This window comes from Symphodus melops (assembly GCF_947650265.1).
Source record: "Symphodus melops genome assembly, chromosome: 21".
In the NCBI taxonomy this organism is placed as follows: Eukaryota; Metazoa; Chordata; class Actinopteri; order Labriformes; family Labridae; genus Symphodus; species Symphodus melops.
Genome location: NC_136711.1, coordinates 8,031,724 through 8,047,245, shown reverse-complemented (window position 1 = coordinate 8,047,245; position 15,522 = coordinate 8,031,724). Strand labels below are relative to the sequence as shown.

At 42.9% G+C, this 15,522-nt stretch overlaps 2 protein-coding genes across 6 annotated transcripts in view; one reads left to right on the top strand and one right to left on the bottom strand.

Annotated features, from left to right (window-relative positions):
- Window positions 1-2,652, top strand: part of LOC306817315 (cytohesin-3-like) — a 33,262-nt gene extending 30,610 nt beyond the window's left edge. Inside the window, exon 13 of the mRNA XM_079334094.1 lies at window positions 1,262-2,652. Coding sequence (XP_079190220.1) covers window positions 1,262-1,334 — 73 coding nt within the window. The 3' untranslated portion in view covers window positions 1,335-2,652. The remainder of the gene's footprint in view (window positions 1-1,261) is intronic.
- A 65-nt stretch (window positions 2,653-2,717) lies between these two features.
- Window positions 2,718-15,437, bottom strand: usp42 (ubiquitin specific peptidase 42). Of its 5 annotated transcripts, none has more exons than XM_079334078.1 (17): window positions 14,870-15,437; window positions 13,109-13,358; window positions 12,147-12,353; window positions 11,872-11,982; window positions 11,551-11,650; window positions 10,460-10,527; window positions 10,297-10,367; window positions 9,860-10,174; window positions 9,598-9,738; window positions 9,392-9,492; window positions 8,520-8,685; window positions 7,736-8,422; window positions 7,536-7,618; window positions 6,241-7,335; window positions 4,269-4,591; window positions 4,096-4,161; window positions 2,718-3,962 (listed from the first exon to the last, which is right to left on the bottom strand). In XM_079334078.1, the coding sequence occupies exons 2-16, from the start codon at window positions 13,347-13,349 to the stop codon at window positions 4,100-4,102; spliced, it is 3,771 nt and encodes a 1,256-aa protein (XP_079190204.1). In that variant the 5' UTR covers window positions 13,350-13,358; window positions 14,870-15,437; the 3' UTR covers window positions 2,718-3,962; window positions 4,096-4,099. The 5 variants fall into 5 exon arrangements, with proteins under 5 accessions (XP_079190204.1, XP_079190207.1, XP_079190203.1 ...); XM_079334081.1 differs by having other exon boundaries at window positions 2,718-4,161; window positions 9,860-9,971; window positions 10,092-10,174; window positions 14,870-15,108; XM_079334077.1 differs by having other exon boundaries at window positions 2,718-4,161.
- Between the last annotated feature and the right edge of the window lie 85 nt (window positions 15,438-15,522).

Here is a 15,522-nt window from a genome sequence, read left to right as displayed (position 1 = left end):
CGTCTACCGCCGAACAGATCACAGATTGGACTCAGCATGACAAACAGAGCTGTGCTGCCTAAAACACACTCTCATTTGACTCAGCTGCCGGGGCGGCAGACTGTCCCGTGGTCAGCAGATTCTCTCTCTCTCACACACACACACACACACACTGACATCCACAATGTCCCACCTGACTCATCTGCATGGCTAGAAACAGCCCCTGATGTTTTCATGCTGGTGCTCTCAGCGTGTCCACTTTTCCTCTGCTGGGAAAGCAGCAGGTCTCTGCAGGATTTTCTCCTCATCAGGGTGTGCCTGTGTGTGGGGACACTTGTAGAAATTAAGCATTGATTTTTGTGTGTTCAGAATGCATGAGAGGCCGTTGAGCTGCGTTAACACGAACTAAAACAACCTCCAGGCACTATTTGTAATGACAACATCAGTAAACTGTGAAAGGGTTTATGTAGAAAGACAAAATGATTAATATTCTACTCGTTAGTCTTTTAAGCTTTGTTGATTGTTTTAGTGCCATTCTGCTGTTATTTTACTTGAGTTGGATTTTCATTTACTGTTTTTTTTTTAACTTTAATTTACTGCTTACGAAGTGTTTCAGTCTACAGGAGGAGAAAATTCTCAGCGAAAAAAGGTCCTACAACAAACCCCCTGAACGCTACCTTCTTTTGACTTAACAACTTGACTCAACACATTTTCGTCACTGGCTTGAGAAGCAGTTAGCTAAGCGAGGAGACACGATATAAAGTTATGCTTTTCTGAAAAAAAAAAAGAGTTTTGTGGCGATATCAGAGCCAAAGATAACGACAAAAACCAATCACACTTATTAAGCTGAAAATGTACATGTTGATTCAGACGCCTCTCAACAGAGATGGCTTTATGGTGAGAGGCTGACAAACAGTTTTGATGCATGTATGCATTTTATTACGTTTTCTGTGGCAGCATAGCATGTGGAGTTGAAGACCAGACGTCTTCAGAGGTGTAAGAAATCACGGTAAATGTCCTCAAAGCAAACAAGCTTCTTTTTACATCTCCCAGAATGCACTGCAGACATAATGTGTTTTTTGAGGGATGAGTGATGGAGACGAGACAGATTAAGGTCAAGTTAATACAAGAACTACATGGAGTTCATGCCAAAATAGGCTGGAAATATTAATCGCATAACAAAATGAAGATTAGATGTTTTCTCTCTCTTTGATTGAAGGAAATATTCATAATTATGCTCAAATTTGAAAAAAATCAATGATTCTTTCCTTTCTTCCCACAGAGCCAGCATCAGCAGGGATCCTTTCTACGACATGCTGGCCACCAGGAAGCGAAGGATAGCCAATAAGAAATGAGGACTGTCCACCTTCAACACCTTCATCTCCTCCATTTCTGCTACCTGCAGAATCCTCCTGTTTGTCAGTGTTTGTTTTTGTGTGTGACGGGGAGCCATGAAGACCTCCCCTTGTTCTTTCAGGGCTGCATAACGGGCAGTGGACGCAGGCGGGCGTTTTTTTCAGACTGAAACGGACTGTCTGCGCCTCAATTCACGGTGGCTTTGATTGTGAAGTTCTTGTTTCATCTGCAAAGACTTTTGAGGGACTTTCTGTGCAGAATCTTAAAACAAATGGAAATAGGAATGGAGTCAATGGGAAAGCTTTGTCTGATGTGGCAGTGACAAGATCTCCCTCTGCTGGACGTTTAAGGAATTTTACTGTCACCGCAATCATCCTCAGAAAACTGTCAACACTAACAATATCTTTTGTAGTATCCAAACTACAAAAAGCCTCAAGCTTCTAAATCAGCTGGTCTGATTTATAGCCATTAAGTGACTGAATCTGTATATGCAAACAGATTTACTGTAAAAAAAAAAAAAAGAGAAACATAAGCTTATATGCGTTTTCATTTTTAGTTTGTTTCATTACCTCATAAAGCATCAACGTTAAGGTTCAGAAAATCTACATCATGTTGAGCGTAATGACCCTTTAAGTGGCCACAGTTTAACTCCATCATGTTATGTATTAAAGATTGTCCTCTTTGATTAAGTTCAATTCTTTGTATTTATTTTTCTGAAATTTGTTTTACAAAAAGAGGCAGCCACTATTTGACATTATGCATGTATAGTAGAATAAGATGTACATACAGTTTCGATTTTTTTTTCTTCGTTGTGTTTATGTAGCATGTAAATCATAACGGCTGTAGCCTTTACCCGTTCACCTTTTTTGTTCAGAAGATAAAAGTTTACAAGTGTGGAGGAGTGCAGCAGTGACGCCTCCTCACACTGTCATTATTACTGGACATCAGATATACAGAATGTGATGTGAAGAAAAGGAGACGTTTTTAAAAAGAATAAAAGGAAACAAGCGGGTTCAGAATACCTTTCAATACTGTGCAAATGCCGACTGGAATCTGAGGCTTTCCCCTCAAACGATGTCGCAGCCTAATCCTAAGTTTTATGATGCAGTCTGAAATTTAACCTGTTTGATCTTCATTTGGGGGGAAAAACTTTGAATAAAAAAAATACATGCTGATAATCAAACTAAATGTGTCATTGTGAATTCAGTAAGTCTTAGCACTCACTCGGTTTTTCATTTATGAAACCAGCTTCTGTGCTAAAATATGAAGTTAACTGAACATCAAAGTGTATAACTAAACGTGACCACAGAAGAGTGCTTCAGGTTACACCTTCATCATCTAGATCATTAATTAACTGTTACTTGTTCAACAAGACACTCGAGTACAATCAGTCTATTAATAGTTTATAATACAAAGACAGACAGGAGCTTTGTTTGAAGTTTCCTTCCATCTCTTCACTTGTCTCAATCAGTACTTTTCATTACGTCGCTTGTAAACAGTCAAAGACCCACAAATTACAATTTCTGACATAACAAATGTATTTAAGGCTTTTACCTTATACAATGTAGAAATTCTGACATGCTAAACTAAAAATAGAACAGCTGTGTTCAACTTCTGTGTCAAGTTGAAAATAAAACACAACTAAATCAAAGCAGACTCGTTACAGACATTCGCCCAAAGAAAATGGTGAAAATTAACAAGATTTTCAAAAAACAAAGCAAAAAAAAAAAAAAAACTACCGAGCACCCTGATACAGGATGTTTACATATAAAAGTAACTGATAGTACAGTTGAAAATTAAATTCACAGTATTTTTATGACGCGAGAAGACAAACTGTATTTTTCATTAAAAAGCAAACACAAAATGGTCCACAGCCATGATAACACATTTTTGATGCATTGTTTTTTTTTCTTCTCTAAATGTTTAAAAAGAAAAAGGATGTGAGACAGAAAAAGAGAGGCATGATCTCGAGAAAAAAACCTCCACATAGGTGAAAAAGTTTTAAAATTACAGTGTGAATCTTAGGCTTCTGAGAAGAATGGAAACTTAACGTTTTCTTAAGGTGGGAAATGTTCTCAAGTCAGTCCAGGGTTCAACGTGGAGGTATCAGTCAGAGAAGTCCTGTTCCCATCACCTTCTGTTCCATTTAGAAAAAATCTCCCCCGTGAGTAAGTCCACTCCCACTGGGAACAATTAAAAACTCAAACATAGTAACTCTCTGGATATGGGGATATCTTAAACTTGAAGTCATTATTTTTTCTGAGGCAACACATTTCCCTTTTGATTCGTTGGGATTTGAAGCGGGTAGATCGGTGATGGATGTTCATTTTTCATGTCCTGAGTTCCACTGAGCAGCAGCTGAGATGTTTAAGCTCCAGGCTTTGCTTGTGTTCATACAAGTATATATTAATATTTCTCATCATAAATGTTTGCGGTGGCAGTTTTTTTTTTTTTTTAACCATTTTTAGAAGAATCACTCTAAACAAAACAATGCCCTTAAAAATGTTTTTGTGAACGTCTAAAACACTTCAGTTGCGATAAAAATACATTTGATTCCCATTTACGAAGCACCACTTCAAAAAGGTTGTTGTCATTCCTCTGCTGTTGTGAAAATGGTGGCGATGGGTCTGAAACACAGAAGAAGAAGCCTCCATGTCATCTGAGAGCAGAGACAACGTATACAGGAGAGCCCCCCCCCCCCCCCCCCCCCCCCCGCCACTGTGTATCAGCTGGGACTGTGTGGGGAGGACACCCACTCACCGAGTCAGTGCTTCAAGCCCCCCGAGGGGCTGTGGGTGTCGCCATTGGTTTGGCTGAAACAGTTTCCTGCAAAACATCATCGACACTTCGAATCAAAAGGACACGACAGCAGCATTTAAGCCAGTACTTTCATGATTTTTGAGAACAACTTGACTGCGAAACAGCAGACGTACCTGTGAACCCATTGAGACGGCGGTGAAAGGAATGGGTGGGTGAGGTGTGGTGGGCGGGGAGTTGCTGATCGCCGCTGTCGTCAGAGCGATCTGTGCGCCGCCGCTTTTCTGGTGAGAAACCGTTGTCGTGTTTAGCGTTCTTGTCGTCATCGTCGTCGTCATGGTGATGTCTCTTGCGGCTCCCCCTCTCCTCGCTGCTTCTGTTCTTGTGGCTGCGAGCGGCTCCCGGGCTGTGCTGCTCCTCCTCGCTGTCCCGGTGTCGCCTCTTTTTCTTCTTCTTCTTTTTTGTTTCGGCAGCTCTGTCGGAGTCAACATCGGAGCTTCTAGGAGAACACGGACAACACAAAGTAATCAATCAATCCAAGAACAAAAGTCAAGAGTTATCAACCTGCACACAGTGCTGTCTTGTAAGAGGCACAACACCCATGAAAGAGAATCCCTCTTAACATCACCTTCAACCTTTAGACTGTGTCGTATCGGCCTGAATACAAGGTTTCAGGGCTGTCCACAGACTGTATGGAATGGATGACATCACTCGGGCTTTGTCCATTTATATTTACAGTATGTGTTGGAATAACTGAGTGGGCGTCTCTGTGTCTTCTGCAGACGGAATCAAGCCGACACTCAATGGACTGAAGGATCTTGCCTTTCCGCATTGGCTTCATTTTTTCTGCATAAAAACTGAGCATCGTTGAAACGCCACAGCCGACCTGAGCAATGACAGCATACCCATCATCCGATGGCTCTTCCAGCAGGTCATAAAGCGCACATCATCTCAAACATGACAATGAGTTCACTGTACACAAACGGCCTCCACAGTCACCAAACCTCAATCCAAAGAAGCCCCTCTCTTTGGGATTTGTTGGAACAGGAGAAGTGTCTCAGGGCCGTGCAGCCGACAAACCTGCAGAAACTTTGTGATGCTGTCATGTCAACATGAACCAACATCTGTCAAGAAATGATTCCTGCACCGTGTTGACTCTATGCCACGGAGAATTAAAGCTGTTCTGAAGGCAAAAGGGGGTCCGATCCAGTACTTGCAAAGTGGAGCAAATAAAGTGTCCGTTGATTGAATCAATTAATTGTTCCCCTTCTATTCTCACACACACACACACACACACACACACACACACACACACACACACACACACACACACACACACACACACACACACACACACACACACACACACACACACACACACACACACACACACACACACACACACACACACACACACACACACACACACACACACACACACACACACACACACACACACAAGCCAGCTTCTCTTTGTTTGCTGTAATTTTGTTTAAGAAACTCAAATACATACTTCACTCTGTTTCTCCTTCTCTCGTCTCCTAGGATTTTATGGATTAATGTCAATAAAAAGGTAGTAAACAGGGGACCACAAAGGTGTCCTCTATGGATGGACACACTGGGAGCTGGTGTATTTCAAAGTCGGCATGCAGGTTCGTTTGGGAAGTGGAGGAAATGTGAGCTGAGACGCAGAGCAGAGCTAGTTAGCTTTTCAGTCACTGATTCTTTCTGTTGAACAGGCAGTTAGCGGTGTGCTAGCATGCTACATCATCGGGTCTTCACTTTCAACTAATGTACATTTCTTGGGTCGCTTGAGGCGTAAGCAGACGGTAAGCTCTGCAGCGGACGTGCCCTCCTGGTGTCAATGAGCCAGAGAGGAGACGCCTAGTTTGAATGCTAAAATCCAAAGTGGTTAAAAAAGCAGTGAACCTTTTGTTTTTCTAAAATGGTCATTCGCTTGGTTGGTTACAAATCTTGATTTGAAGAGCTCAACTCAGACACTAGTTTTAATCTTGCATCCTGAAAAATGACTCAAATAATTACTGCTTGGAGTGAATGTAGATTGACTTCTGAGTGGCAATGACACTTTAAAATTCAGTTATTGCTAAATATGACTTCCCCTCCTGAGACAAAGATATTATCACTCACCCGCTCTCGCAGGATCTGTCTTTATCCTTCGACTTCTTCTTCTTCTTGCTCTTTTTGTGTTTTTTAGAGTGACGGGCCTCGCTGCTACCCTCCCTGTCCTTGCTCCGACTCTTCTTATGATTTTGATCCTCCGTGCCTGGAGCAGATTTAGACGAGGATAGGGGAGCTTTGGGGGGAGAGCTGTTGGACTTGGACGCGGTTTCTGTCCCTGCAGCAAAAGAAGAAGTCTCTCTTTCTTTAGGCAGGTGATAGTCTCTCTCCCCGCCGTTGCTTTTGTCCTTCATCAACCGGGAATCTCTTCTCTCCTGCCCCCTTCTGTAACCATTCGACTCATCGCGTTGTGGGTAGACGCGTCCCCTCTGTCCACGCTGCCAGTCCTCTATGGACTCGTAGCGGTAGTAATGAGTCGAGCTTCTGTCCCGATCGCGCTCCCTGGGGTGCTGGGGAGGTCGCTCCCGTCGACGTTCAGACTCCCAGTCCCTGTTGTGTCGATTCTGAGGAGGCAAACGATCTCTGTGCGAGCGCTGACGGGGGTGTCTGTAGTCCCGCCTGTTACGCTGTCGATCCGCATCGCTTTCTCGCGCCGGACTTCTGTCTCTGTAGTGTCTCTCCCGGTCTCTGCTCCAGTCAGAGTACGATCTGTCCTTCTCCCTGTCTCTACAACTATGTCCTTCATTGCCTTTTACGTTTTCTTTGTACTGCGGGTCTTTGCCATCGGTGCGTCCTTCGCTCCCTGCTGATGAAAAGTTTGTCTGTGGTCTAGTCACTGCTTCACCTGCACCTCTGCGAGCCTTTAGCTGAGCTGCAGAGGGCCCGTTGGTGCTTTGGGAGCAGTCTGACGGGGTGGATAAGGCTGCATTCAAGTTGCTATTGTGAGTAGGAAAGGATGCAGATTCTGTCGATGTCACAGAACTGGGGTTTGTAGCCGTAGCTGAAGAGGGAGAGCTAGCAGTGGACGATGGGGGGAAATCAGGAGGAGTCTCGGACACAGTTTTAGCCCTTGTGTCGGGATCGGGGATGTGCTGGCTCTCACTGGCAGCGGCGTGGACGCTCTGAGAGGAAGTCGCCTCAGAGGCAGGATGGTGTGCCTCTTTGCTGGGGAAACAAAGCACGTGTGTGTTTAATCACAAGGTGGGTAAAGCTCAGTTTTGAAACTCTAAATTTAAAAAAATAAAAAAAAGGTCAGTCCAAGAAATTTCCCCCAGCATGCGTGTGGTGCGTGTGTGTGTTTTGGGATGGGGCGGCACTAAAGGGTAGCATGTTCGGCTGTCCCATGACTTGAGTGCTAATCTTACCTTGTGTGTCTTTGCTCATTGTCCAGTCCGTTTGCAGCAGCGGTAGCCACATGGAGCGAACCGGAATAATTACTGCCAGAGTCCTGAGGAACACAAACACACTGTCATCACTACACAGATAAAATTGCGTGACAAAAAAAAAGTGTTCAGTATATTATAAAAAGAAAAATAAGATCAAAAACACAAAGAATAGATCTTACTTTATCAGGGTTGTTGTGTCCGTTCACTTTGTGGGGTCCATAATGGTGCCCGTTTTGACTGGGTTTGGAGATTCCATTGGCAGATCCGTTTAATCCGTTGTGGTGCACGCCCGAGTCTCCGTTTGTGCCCCGAGGAGAGTTACTGAACACTTCTCCTGGCCTCTTGTTTCCGTTCAGATGAGAAGACTTTCCTAAGCAGCCATTTCCCAGGGTACCACAGTTCTCCTGGTCTGATTCCTCTGAAGACTCTTGGCTGTACGGCACCAAGAACGGTGCTCCGTTCCCTCCGGCGTGGTGCTCTCCGTTACTGCAGGACGTGCCGTTAACGCGGTTTAGCTGACGTGGAACAAAGCGGACGTCTGAGTGGACATCTGAGGTAGACTGTGACGAGGATAAAGAGCTGGAGGAGGAACAGGAGCTGCTGCTGGCAGAGGACGGCTGGCTGTAGGAGGACGAGGAGGACGAGGAGGTTGGGCGCTTCTGCTTGCCTTGTCCGATGAAGAATGAAAGCTTCTGGCGTTTGTCGTGATCAGGGATCATGGTGGGCCGGCTGATTGAGTGGGAGATGGATGAAGTGGAAGACCCCAGCCCGTGGTTAGGTTTTCCTACAACACTGCTGCTGGTGCTGGGTTTTGAGTTGTTGGGATAATCCCGCAGAGATCCATTCCCGTTAACGTGAAGGGAGTTCTGAGGACGATACAAATGCACAAAAAAAAGTCTGAGTTTCTCTGTCCAACACTGGCTCTACCTTTCAACAGCATGTCAACAAACAAGTCTGCTGTACCTTTGTCATTTGTGGTGGCAGCTGAGGACCTATGAAGCCAATGTTGTTGTGGTGGGCCGTGGTGTTGATGCGTGGTATCACCACCGGCCGGGGAGATGACTGACCAGGGATGCTTGGGTTATGGCCAATGTGACCATAGTCCCCAGTTTTCTTCACGTCGCTGGATCTAGGAACACAAAACAAAAAAATACATTAAGACTTATCCCATCTCCCCCGTCCCCTTTTCAAGCCCAGCGCAGTTTAGCAGATGGCTGTTCCGTCATGAGCCCGGGGTCTGCTGAAGATTTCTGCCTGTTAAAGGGAAGTTTCTTCTTGCCACGCTATGACGGATTAAGCTGGCCTCTTGTAATATAGCAATAAGTAAGGTCCTCTACCTGCTTTTTTGTAAACGTAAGGTAGGCTAGGCTGTATTTGTCAAATATGCTCCATGTCAAACATACAGCACAGATGAAATTTCAATCCCCTCAACCCATAGTGCAAACCTGCAGTGCATTAAGAAAAAAGAAAAAGGCACTAAAGAATAACAATAAACATGACAATTAAATTTTTTTTTAAAAAGCAATTAAAAAAAATAGCAATACTATAAAAAAACAAATTCTTAGCAGCAAAACTTAACTGAAGACAATTGAGACATTAAGATAAGGACGAGCATGGTTTGTTTACCTGCTCTTTTGTTGATGTTTAAAGAAAAAGAGTAAAGTCCTCTATCTGCTTTTTGTAAAGTGTCTTGAAATAGCACTTGTTATGAATTGATGCTATATATAAATAAAGACTGATTGATAAGAACTACTGAGATAAACGAGGTCACATGAGGGTTTCCTGAGATTAGGTCTTCTTCATGAGTTTTTAAAACCCAATAAATGTTCACTTACTTGATGTAGAAAAGGACATAGGCCTGCTGATTGAGAACAGACCTGAGGTCACTGACAGACACGGACGAGTCATTCATCTGATACCACTGCCCATTGCTGGCCTGGAGACAAAACAGGACAGTGAGCTGATGAAAAGTGTGACAGGGAGACGGATGTTTTCTAACGTGCTTGACAGATTAGTGAAGTGATTGGCAGCAGTGCGGTACCTTAATATAGCAGAAGTAGTGACCAGCATGACAGCTGAATCCAGAGTGGACCAGCACAGCGTACAGGCCGTAGAACAGGGGCTCCCCTTGAGACTGAGACATGAAGGGCCGCAGGTCCAGGTACTCTGGATATTTCACATCCTGATGATCAAAACAAACAAATCGGCTGGTTGTTACTAAATCTATGTGGACATTACTTAAACTACATTAATTAAACAACACGAAGGTGCATAATTATGGTTTTGTGGACGTGTAACGGCACCTTTGTTATTTTGCCTCCACTGAAGTTTGCAAAGCGTTTGAGTGAGAGCGTGAGAACGTTTGAGTTGCGATGGATGGTGAATCTCTTTGAGGCTGTGACCATCTTTTTGCACCTAAAGAAGCAAAGTCGGTGAGTGAGAAAACTTTTTAAACATTTAAATAAACAAACAAACAAAAGGACGACGGTCAATGAGAAGCCGCCGGTGTTTGTAGTTAACGACAAAAGGACGTACTTGGTGCATTTGTAGGCGTTTTCTCCATCCAGCTGTTCTGGTTTGACAAACTGCTCCAGAGCCTTGGAGACACTGGGAGCCGTCTGCATGGACAGAGAAAAATGTTTGGGATGTTTTCTTTAGTCTGAATTACTTTGTGACACATTGGCAGTAAAATATATCAGAAATATTTCACCTGTAAGTTCCAGAATTTTTTTTTAATTACCTTTATTTCCAAAGTAATATCCAGAAAAGGATCAAAGGTGTCGGAGACTGCTTTGCAGTTTAAACATTTAACTGGAAAAGGTGAAAAGCAGAATTAATTCAGTCATATAGAAAAGCTCTAAAGGGAATCAACAAGTGCAGCATGACAGCTTTTCATAGTTTACCTCTGGATCTTAGGTGACCTCCAAATACTTGATGGATGAAAGTGGTTGCCTGTGTTTGCCTGTCCAATCTGTCAAAACAAAACAAATATTAGGATGAAAAACCACCCAAAAAAGTCATTATACAATAGTGTGACTCCTAAATAAATCACATGTCTGTGGGAATAGTAGAACACAGACTTAAAACAGGCATGGTGGTTCAGTGGTTCGCTACTTGTGTGTTCTATCCTTCTATTTTGAACAGTAAAGTCCTCTGATATGACAGCCTAATGAGCAGGAGTGAGAAAAGGAATTAGAGCTAGTGTAGTAGTTGAAAGGTCGCCTGTTACCACAGAAGAAGAACCAACCTGAGGATTCTAAAATACAACTTTTAGAGTTCCTTTTGAATGTTTAGCAAAAATTATCTTCTAAAGATACATGGAAGCTTTAATATGTTTGCGGTTCCTGCAGTGACTTCAGTTAGGGCTGTGTGAAAAGGGTCTAAAAATAAAATCCAGTCACTACTGCAGTGTCAAATTAAGGGAGACTCGTACACAGGCCTGAAGTAGCCTGAGCTGGGGACTCCAAAAAAAACACAACACTTTGTTTCTCTATGTCTGAGTTATCATTGAGGTAGAATCAGAGTCTGCAGTGTGCAGAGTGTTCCTCAAAGTCAAGACCAGGAGACAGCAAAGTCTGTGATCACATAGCTTCATTCATCTATGACAGTCAAAAAGCTATGAGAGGCTAGCTGGAGAACGGACACAGTCATCATTTAATTCAACATATTTGCTTGAAATGTAGAAGGAAACTATTTCGCCATTATGTTGCGTTCATTTTAATGTAGAACAGGGCACATTCATTTGTATAATAAATATGAAAGGTACCACCAACGCCTTATTTAGAGCGAGGAAAAAACCCTGCCAGTCCTAACACGTGAGGCAGAGGAATTTAAGCTAAATACTTTGGCTTGTGACGAACCTTGGGCCGCTCTGTAGGAAGGTAACGAGGGGGGAGAATGTGAACCACATGAACCCAAGGGGAGTGGCCAAAATCCCCTAATAATGTCAAACACTTACAACTGTTTAGGTTTTTTGGAAAGAAATGAAACATACTTGGTTCCAGGTAAGCAGGACTTTTGCATAGCATCCACTGTGTACCGCAGGAACTCATGGGCATCCTCCTGGCTTCCGTAGCGGAAGTGCTTTGCAATCCCTGCGTGACGAGAAACACAGAAAGTTATTTTATGGTATCACACTTGCTAGTTAATGTTGACTGTGAGTATCTTGTTAGCAGCAGACCACAAACTCCCCACCAAAAATTCCCTCCAAAAGTACAAAGGTAAACAGGCAAACAGCACCACCTGTCTCTCTCAACAAGTCATCATTTTGAGAGGGTACTACATCTGTTTTTTTGCTTCGTAGAAAATCTCTTACTTTTGAGCTCATTGAGCACACCAATGGGTTTAATGACATTCCCAGAGTTGGCAAAAACTTGAATGATGTGGTTTTGCATGGTGCACATCATACAGAACCCCGGCTCGTGACCTGCGGTGGAAACAGACGGATAAAAGTTGACAATATTCAGGCGAGAACAGAGTGCTCATAGATAGTGCTGAAGCGACAAAGATTGTTATGAAAACAACTGTGTGACTGCACAGTTGCACAAATGCTTCCTTGGCATGGAGAGGCACGGTAACACGCCAACGTACATGTTTTGGAGTGCTCTCGAGTCAGCATGTAGTTTGCAAATGGAGCCGTGTAGGTGAGACACTGTAGGGCCGAGTTGAGGAAGCAGGTGTTCCCCATGTTCTGCAGTCCCGCACCAATGCGGTGAACCTGGGTCCACTTTAGGTGGAGCCGCTCTGCAGGGAAGAGGACCTTCTGGGGCAAGTCGATGCCGTCGTCACAGCATATCACTGCGCCAACCAGAGAGAGCCAATGTTATTATTCACATCCTACTCAATCCTTTTTCTTTGTCAAGGACATCAACAAGTGCTATGCTGAATAAAATTATTACAATCATAATATGCTAAATGGCCAATATATGATCACACTGACACATTCTGAAGACATGTCGGTATTTTCTGCTGTAATAAACCATGAAGCAGAAATGAGCTGAAGAAGAGAAGATAACATGTGCCTTCTCTTTTGATTTGGTAACGTAAGGCGGCTGCTCTTTATGTCAGAACTTGGATGCGTCACCTGCTGAAGTGATTGATCATACTCTCGTTTGAAAACTGGCCTGGTTATGTAACTGGATGAATGAAAGTGGAGCGGAAGCAACAAAACAACACCCACAAAACCAGTTGTGTCACTCAAACAGAAATAGCACGATAAAGTTTGTCTTCCTCAGTAAAGTGCTTCATCGACAATGAACAACATTTCTGGAAAACAACAACTCCATTTGCTTGAAAGAGATTGCCACCTTAGACTTAGACTAAACTTTATTGATCCTTTGGGATGACTCCCTCAGGAAATTTAGGTTAATTTCCTGTGGAATTTAATCAATAACAGCCATTTATGAACAGACAGTGGACACACAGCAACATAATCTTTATTTAGATTACTTTCCTAAATTAAGATAGCCAGGTCTCAAAACAACAACTTCAATAGATTTGTCGCAGTCTCATATGTGCATTAAACTCACAGCTGATAAAAGCCCAGTTCTCACCTTGCTCTTTAGGTCTTTCCACAGAGGATTGCGTGCTGTTGTAAACAGCAGCTCCAGGCATGGGGCCCAGGCAGCCTCCTGAAGCCTTTAGCCTCGGAGAGTCACTGGGCATGGTGGGACCCACTGCCCAGCTGCTGGAACAGCTGCCGTCCATCCCCACGTCTCCACTGGTGAAAGGAGATCGCTTACACCCGACTGACTCGTGGTCAGACTTCTCTGATGATCTGTCAACTATGGTCATTGTTCATTGCTGTGTGGAGGCAGACATACACAAGTATATTAGTTCACTGGATGTAGAAAAACAAAGATTGGTAATTTTTTTCATGTAGACGAGTATGTGAGTCATCTTTAACCAATAAAAATATATTGGCTTTGAAAAGCTGTATTCTTATACAGTAAAGTAAAGTTGTCTTTGCGGTTTGTTTGAATGAGAAAATTTGAACACCAATTTATTCTTGTTTTATTGTTATCACACATTACATCACAATTAAGATTACAACCACCATATGCAATTGCTAACGAATAAAGATGTCTACATAGTAAAATATATTGTTCTTTTTGAACTAGAACGTTTCACCATGATCGAGTAATGTTATTCAACGTAAACAGGCAATTATTTCATATCCACTTAGATTAAACATTTCACGTGTAGAGAGAAAGTTTCTGCACTGTCTTGGTGATGCCCTACACCTAACTATTCCCAGCAACAGCACAGCGGGCTTTAAAATACGGTATCAAAGTGTAAGCAAAATTACTAAACTATGATAACCTAAAATCAAGCTAACTATGACAAAAATCGACCGCAATGGCTTCTTGATCAACAACTTATATTGAATAAATAATATCTGAGTCTATCACCACATTGAATTGAAGAAATGTTTATATCCGGGAGCAACATTAACTATGATATTGGTAGGCTAAGCAAATTATAGGCAACACAAGTTCTACATTATGAGTTTACATCCAGAAAAACATTTGCAATGGAAAACATTTGATTTAACAAATGTGTAGAACTACCGACTTCAGTGACCTTACATGCAAATGAGAAACCTTTGTTGAGGTAGTAAGTGAACGGCAACAGTACAAATCTAGAGGAAATGTCTTTCCTGGTCGGAAGCACGTTTACAACAACAGCTGTTCCCTCCCACCTGCTCGAGCAGACTGGCTCACATTGGCTAACAGACGGCAGCTAGGCCTTTAACACGCAGTGCCGCCAAAACCTCAATAAACTCACATTAAACCTTAGTTTACTGTTGTAGAAGACAGGGCGTCGACTGAATGTTCACCTTTCTTGTCGAAGACCGGAAAGAACGAATGATTACGACCCAACAATTCGGAAACACAGACACCGACTCCATGGAAACGGCGAACGTTAACACACAGCTACAGAAGGAAGCTAACGTTACGTGCGGCTCCGCTCGCGCTGCAGTAGAGCTGCTAAGACTGTTAGCTAGCTCCGCGCGATGGACGCTGACTGACATGGCGGAGAGCAACACAACTGATTACCCTCTACACTAAATGGCCGTGTGATGTTTCCACAACGAAGTTACTATGAATCGGATGCCTTGACAAGAGAAACGGGGCTTCTAACTAGCTTAGAAAGGAGGGGCTCGACACCGGTCACTGTGTGCTCACTGCGCTACTCTCCGACATAACCCGGTGTAAGGCTACTACAACAAACCTAGGCGGCACAGGCCTCCACAAATATTTAAACTGCACAGTTTAAGTGCTACTTTGTCGTAGGAGTAATATTACACTCACCTGAAATCTATTATGAATACATTAATAGCAGTTGTAAATCCATTCCTTATTTCCAGCGGGTGTCCGGCGGTGAACAATGACGTAGCTAATTGCTCCACGGGTACATCCGGGTACCTACGATGAAACAAGGTCTCTGATTGGTTCATCTGGTCGTTTCTTTGAGAGGAACGTGTTTCGTGAAGATCCGTCGCATGTACACTTCTGACCTTTATGTACATGATGTACACAGTGTACAAGAAAAATTGAGTGTTTTATAAAAAAAAAAATACAATGGAGAGTTAAAAAAAAGGCAGGCTATTATTTAGTGCTTTACTTTGACGTGAGAACAGAATAGCCCATGTCTTTGCTCACATAGCCTTCCTATTTATAAGGACTTAGTTCCCATTGCAATTCTACTCTTGAAAGTTTTTAAACTATGATTGTGTCACTGTGACAGTTACCTTATTCATTCAGCCAAATTCAATATGTATGACATCATGGAACTATGCCAACGTCGCTGTCAAATCAATATTTAAAAAAAATGTTGAGTCCACAATTGCTAACCACTTTAATAAAGACATTCTTCTGTATGATTAAGCAGTGGCAGAAACAGTAAGTGCACATTGTTAGATTGCTTAGTCAGACTTTTCAAATAATTATAAGTAAAGTAAATT